This window comes from Schistosoma mansoni, chromosome 1 (genome assembly GCF_000237925.1).
Source record: "Schistosoma mansoni strain Puerto Rico chromosome 1, complete genome".
Lineage (NCBI taxonomy): Eukaryota > Metazoa > Platyhelminthes > Trematoda > Strigeidida > Schistosomatidae > Schistosoma > Schistosoma mansoni.
This window is the reverse complement of record NC_031495.1, coordinates 55,631,928-55,639,279: the sequence shown is the minus strand read 5'-3', so window position 1 is coordinate 55,639,279 and position 7,352 is coordinate 55,631,928. Positions and strand designations below refer to the sequence as shown.

At 32.5% G+C, this 7,352-nt stretch overlaps 1 protein-coding gene and 1 non-coding gene across 2 annotated transcripts in view; one reads left to right on the top strand and one right to left on the bottom strand.

The window, feature by feature from the left end:
- Positions 1 to 7,352, top strand: part of Smp_161450 (calcium-activated potassium channel) — a gene marked incomplete at both ends in the record, with an annotated part of 115,603 nt that overhangs the window by 48,715 nt on the left and 59,536 nt on the right. The window contains one exon of the mRNA XM_018794925.1: positions 4,707 to 4,893. Coding sequence (XP_018649289.1) covers positions 4,707 to 4,893 — 187 coding nt within the window. The remainder of the gene's footprint in view (positions 1 to 4,706; positions 4,894 to 7,352) is intronic.
- Smp_tRNA_02203_Pseudo_TTG.1.1 lies at positions 3,788 to 3,860 on the bottom strand. The gene has a single exon. It is a non-coding gene (tRNA).

The window sequence follows — 7,352 nt, the reverse complement described above, 5'->3', positions numbered from 1 at the left end:
ATTTTTATATATAAATTTTCTTAACAAGTACATATGTGATCAGATTGCTCGAAATGTATTGCGCTAATATATCATCACTTTACTTATTTACTTACGCCTGTTACTCTCAATGCAGCATAGGCCGAGGACCAGCATTCTCCAACCCACTCTGTCCTGGGCCTTATGTTTAAATGGTTTGAATAACTTTTTCTGGTTATCGTTTTTTTAGCGAGTTGGTTTTCTACGGGATAGGATCGCTAACCCCATGCCCAACCCTCTTCGTTTACCCAGGCTTGGGACCGGCAGTAGCCCCCGGAGGAGCTACAGGCGGAGTTATATCATCACATAGTTCTGATAATCTTCGTCTTCTTATTACATTACCGAAATTTATCAAAGGGACTAATTGCTTTAAATTTATAAATAACAGTTTGTATCTAGAATCCAAATCAAGATAACACTGTGTACAATAAAGTTATATGACATTTGATTGTATTGTTCACCTTTTTTTAAATCACAATCTTTTCTCAAAAAAACGTTTTGTTAAATGACAAACTGGGGATCATTTTAATGATTATTAGTAGTTAAGATCAATTTTATTTCTTGTCAAATCTTTTAAAACTGTTAGTTGTGAAAAGAATTGTTGACACTATCTGTAGTATTATTCATAGTTTATTTATTCATGTAATAATGAACATGAGGGAATGCTTTTCCGGTAGCTTAGCTTACCATAAAATAAACATATTCATTTTATATATAGTTGAGATCATGAGTCGATTGAAGCTAGACCACCATGGAAAGCCTGGAAGCAGTAGACGGCCGTTTCGTTCTATTGTAGAACTCCTCAGCAGTGCGCGTCCACGATCCAGCCTCGCGAGATTCGAACCCGACACCTATCCGTCTCGCGCTTGAGCGCTTAAGCACTAGACATTCATTTTAGTTTTTATTGTCTATGTTTGGTTAAGGATTAGAAATTACTCTACACTACTTTCATAAACCTGTAATAAGATGATTCATGACACATGATCTAAAAATGTATTCCAATGTTTTCCTATCATATATATTGTTATCTTTTTAATTATGTTCATTTTTCTGCAACTGTGGTAAATATTTTTGAAATAATATCAATCAGAAACTATCCTGAAATAATCATACATTAGATGGAGATTTTATCTCATTTTGGAACTTTGAATTATAGATCATTAAATCCCAAGGTAATGTGGTATGGATTGCTTACATCCACATAAGTAGTATATGACGATGGTCAGGTAGAGAATGTATTTCAGTAGAAGATCAATAACGAAAGAACGGAAACAAAACGCAATTGGTATAAAAATGCATGAACAATTATAATCGGAGACGATGGACTGATATTTGCAGAAAGAATTGTCAAGATTGAGACAACTGAGTGATAGTGTGCAAATTAACTGCTTACTGTATAGTTGTCAGATTTTAGTGAGATATCCTGTAATTTTCGTGTCAAAGACATTCGATCGTCCCTATTCGTTTTCTTGTTCACTGCAGTGTATTATAAGTCCGAATATCATCTTCAACGAATATCTATTTGGTTAGGTTACACTCTTCATCCATTTCGAATCTTAAGAAGTTGCAGATATTTTTTCCTGGAATACTTAAATGGGTAAACTGTTTGCTTTTGAACATGTCACCCAAACATCTTCAAAAGGTATCTTGCTATTAAATTGCCTGAATAAGTCGCTATTTTACTTTGAATTATCGATCAGTTTACAAATCAGAAATTCTACAGTTTAGTACCGGTCTTTAAATTGACTTCAACTGTTATAACCAGGTTTCACTGTCATTTAAATTATCAAGTATACGTTTTTTTATTTACCTTTACGGTATATGTAACATATGCCCATATTTCTACACTGTAAAACAAATTATTCTAGAATGAAAAATGTTTTTAAATGAACCGCCCTTCATCGTAATTCACTTAATAGGATAAATTATAACATTAACAAATGACCAACGTTTCAACAAAAATTTCATTTATAACTTTAAGTCACATGAATGTTATTCTTTATTATGACCATGATAAATAATCTCGAATAATAAACCCTAAGAAGAATTAGTTATTACATAAAGTTCTATTTATACAACTCCATGATTAAATAAATAAATATGTTTTCGATGAAGTTTTGTTCTCTGAGTTGAATGATTTGGTGGTGAAGCTTTTATCGTTCTTCTGAATGACATCATCAATACAAATTTTTTCTTCCACTTAAGCTACAAATCTTCTCCACCATCTCAGATAAATATGATGTCTAATTCATCATCTATCAACAACCTGTATATTTAAAGATTAAGTTGTGGATAAGTATGACTGTTAGTGAAAAATTCTTGCGGACATCTGTTACACAATTCCCATAAAGTGAGAATAAACTAAATACTTCGCTTTAAATGTTTGTTTAAACAGAGAAAATAATGATAAAGGAAATGTCTGTGATAAAAAGAATTCAATAATGAATATGATTAAATCTAATCTGTAATTGTCTATGACTTGAAGTTTACATGTAGGTTAATCTATGCTTGATTATTTGTTTATCTATACTTCTCTACAAATAACTAATTTTAATCTATTAAAATATTTTGACTTATTTTAGATAACAGAATGAATTCATTTGTTCAGAAGGGGTTTTTTGTGGAGATTTCAGTATTTTCATAGTTGAAATCATGAGTAAATTGAAGCTAGACCACCATGGAAAATCCGGAAGCACTGGAAGGCCATTTCGTCCTATTGCGGGACTCCTCAGCAGTGCACATGCAAGATCCTGCTCACAGGATTCGGGTGGTCTAGTGGTTAAGCGCTCGTGCGCGAGACTGGTAGGTCCTGGGTTCGAATCTCGCGAAACGGCCGTTCAGTGCTTTCAAGTTTTCCATGGTGATCTAGCTTTAATTGACTCATGGTTTCAAATAATAATTTGTTCAATTATTTCGTGAATTTAATTACTAAAATGTTTAGTGAAATAATATATGGACTTCATGAAATATTGAAGATTTATTGTGGAGATAACGTGACAAGAATTGCAACTCTTGTCAGTTAAATCAGTCATTGTATTACGTACAATAAAAATTCTATAGTTGATGTAATTAGTGATTGACTGTCGACTTACTTATACTGATGGAAACTTACGATGATAACAGTCCATTATGCATTTCAGTCATTGGCTTACTGTCCAAATATTACTTCTGAACACAATTCTAGCAAAGCATAGAATCACATGGAAGAAGGACAATCTGACCTATGAGAACTTTTTTAGATATCCTGAAAAAATTGGAAACAGAGGTGGAGCGAACACAGTGTTGAAAATTAGAAATATTATAAAATGGATAAGATAAATATATCCTATATTTCAAAACTCAAGGTTTTCATAAATTTAGTTCGTATATTTATATTTTATATATTCATATTGTACTGTATAATATATTTAACATTGTAATGGATATATTGTTTTTGAATCAACGATGTAAAAACATGATTTATGCTTTACCCGAAATCTAGTAGCCTATCTTCAGTCAATACACTTGAATCATTTTCTGCTTGGTATTGATTTGATGACCAATTAATCGAACTACTGATTAACAGCTATTAGATAAGATCAGCATATAATGAACAACAAGAGGTTAAGTGTGAAGAGGTACACAACAATTTTGTTACTAATGAGAACATTTAATTAAAAAATGAAATATTTTAAGCAAAGATGGATAGTGGCTAGCAGTGGAATCCAGGACGCGCGTTTCGTCCTATTTGGGACTCATCAGCTGGATGTACCTGCATCTCAGAGTTGATGTTCTCCCTGGGACTCGAACCCAGTACCTTTCGCTTCAAACGCCATCGTGTTATCCACTCAGCTACTGAGTTCTGACAGCCACTTGCTTGTGCAATGGGGTGAAATAAGGCTATATCGAGGCAATATGCACAGTATGCACATATGCCAATAAGAGACTGACCAGTTACAGATCTAAACATCAATGGAAAGATTCAAACAAGTAATACTAAGTGAAATATTTTATTTCTCCAATGTTTTTCAATTTTTTTCTTAAACCGTTTTAATGCTTTGACTTAATAACAAAAGTATAATTTGTATAAAGAAACATGTCGCAGAAAACGTAAGTCATGTTATCAAATATAAACAAAATTTTACTCAAAGCATAAGAAAAATACAATACATCTATAGCTTTAATAAAACGTCGAATATTATAAAAAATTTACTTGGGGATAAAAAATAAACCCATATAAACCATCATTAATTTTTTTTTTGCAAACACTTGTGGGAAATTGATGAGTGGACGAGAATGATAATGATCTGTTGTCTGCTCAATCAGACATGTAGATAGTCTAACAGGTGCCAGATGAGTTACATATTCCCTTATTCTTATTGTTTATTATTACTGATTCATTGTTGAAATGTGTCGAGTTTCGATGTGGAAATGTAATTACGTTCTAGTCAGGCTAATCATGTGTTCTTGATCTGAGTTGTGTTGAAGTCCTATAAAGTAGACACCATGAAGGAATCTAGTACAGATATTCGTCTAAGGCAAATTAACGTCCTATTCGTGTAAACAAGTAAGACGGACCGTTATAACAGAAACATTTAACATATTTTATCTGAAGATTTACAAAGTATCAAATATAGTGTATTCATATACTTTTTAAATAATTTTCCAAAATGTTGATTTCACATTTTCTATATTATTTTTTATTACAGACGTGATGCAATGAATAATCAACATCAACAAAGAACAATTAAAAATGTTGGCTATCGTTTAGGTAAACGAAAACGTCTGTTTGAGAAACGATGTCGGATATCAGATTTCTCATTAAGTTTTGCTGTATTTGGTATATTGGTTATGTTAATTGAGACTGAACTTATATTTGCTGGTGTCTATGAAAAGGTTAGTCAATTCAGTAAATACTTTGTTCGAATTTACAGTTATTTATTAACCTTAGTGCAATTTTCTTCTTGTAAGCTAGATTGTAACGAACGAGAAGTCAGGTGGGTACAAACAATTTATTGTTTGATACAAAATTACAGAATATCTCCTTAAAATATGAGAACCGTACACAAAATACTTCATTTGCAAATCTTCCATCAATTGTCCTTCACATTCTGTATGATACTTTCAATTCTCAAGTTCCTTTCTACTTCACTTTTCGTTTTGTTCAACTTGAACTTTTTAGCCTTCTGCTGTCAGTTTTTCCACTTCCGATTGGTGATACATACTACTTATTTCTGTCGATATACATAATATACACCATAGTATCCGAGAGCCAAACATTTATTGCATAAGAATTGATCAAAATGCTGTTTTTCCTCCCGTCACCAAAATTTTTCGGTACAAATTTAAAGTGAATACATAGCGTTTAATCCGTCCATCACTTACTGGCTTATTTCTTTGCGTCACTGACTAACGTTTTTGTTTTAATTTTGGTAAACGCATCTATGTAATATTTAGATTTCCAAATCATTTCATGAGATAACTGATTAACCGTTTGAAGTAAAAATCACGCAAACATCAGTTAAACGTTTATTATCAAAGTTTTCATGAGTTCACAACGTATCGGTCAGTTTGTACAGAATTGTTGATTTCTTTAAGATCTAGCATACATCTCAAAATAATCGAGAACCGGCTTACTATTGACAGCTGTTTTAATGGTAAGAAAACCATTCAGTAGTCCATGTTGTCCAGTATATATCTATTATTATGGGGATCTGTGAAGATTGCAGTATTTTAATAGTTACATTCACGAGTCAATCCAAGATAGACCACCTGAGGATCCTCATACTACGACGAAAAGGAAGTCCAATACTTCCAGATTTTCAATGGTAGCCCAGTTCAGATCGACTCATAAATTCAACAGTTATAATATGTATCTGAATAAACTGAATAAACGTTTTGCAATTCTTAAATTTTTCAAAATAGACATTTTAGTTTTGCCATACACATTTATATCAGATAGTTACGAAACAGAGTCCCAAAACATCTCTATTAAATACCTACCTGGATAACATCAATGAACAAGGAGAATCGGATGCAGACATTAAGGCCAGAATTGGCAAGACAATGGCAACATTCCTACAGTTGAATAACATATGGAACTCAAAACAACCATTAGCCAATATCAAAGTCAGGACATTCAATACGAACCTCAAGACAGTTCTACTGTACACAACTGAAACTTTGACAACTACTACAACCATCATCAAAAATGTACAGGTATCTATAAACAGTTGTCTGCACGAAATACTCAACGTCCGTTAAACGGATACCATTCGCGACAGCCTACTGTGGGAGAGAACAAACCAGGTTCGTGCTGAAGAGGAAATTAGGAAAAGATGATGGAGGTGGATAGGATATACATTGGGAAATTCATTAAACTGTATCACGAGGCAATCGCCAACTTAGAATCCTGAATAGAAAAGGAAAAGAGGAACACTAAGTAACAAATTGAGTTGGAAATTGAAAGCAGACATCAAAAGAATGAATAGTATCTAGAATAAACTGGAAAGGACTGTCCATAATAGAGCTAGATGTCGAAGGTTGGTTGGTAGCCTATGCTTTTGTACGTTGGGCAACAGGAGTAAATGAGTTATAGAAGGACAAAGATTATCAGAACTTTGTGATATAATAGCGCAATTCATTTCGAACAGTATGATCACAAATATACTTGTGAAGAATAATGAAAGGTGAACTAGGCAAATAAAAAGTAAGAGGGAACAATTTGTACGAATATTCGTAAAGATGTAAATGAATAGTTTGGTAAAAGTTTTGCACCCGGTACTGAAAAGACATGATTTATGAGAATTATTTTCGGAAATAATTTCAGCGATTGAAAATTTATTAATTCCAACTTTTCTTCTAGCAAACCTGTCTGGAGTTCCTCGGGATAAGCAAAATTATCAAAGAAAATATAATGTTTAGCAATCAAATCTATACTAAATGCTTATCTAATCATATCAAGATGTTGACTTTAGAAAGTAGGATAACATGAGTCAATAGACTGTGAATCATGTGTAAAATTAACAACATGAAAATGAGTAAATGAGTGATTATATGCATATATGTATCAGTTCAAGTTATTAATGACCGATATTATGTCTTAAGTTGTTTTTTGCTTATTAGTTAATTTTTGATAATTTTGATTTTGATTAGTACCATGAAGAAGTCCAGAGATGTTGCCTGGACAAAACATCGGAATCATTTAAATTTCAATTGCTGACATTATTTCAAATATAATTTTTACAAATAAGAGGATGCAAGATTGATAAGGAAAATAATATGAAATTCCATTTGATTGATCACTGGGTGGTGATCAGTGTCATGCGTGTCAAGTCCTTCTTAGTGCTGATCGA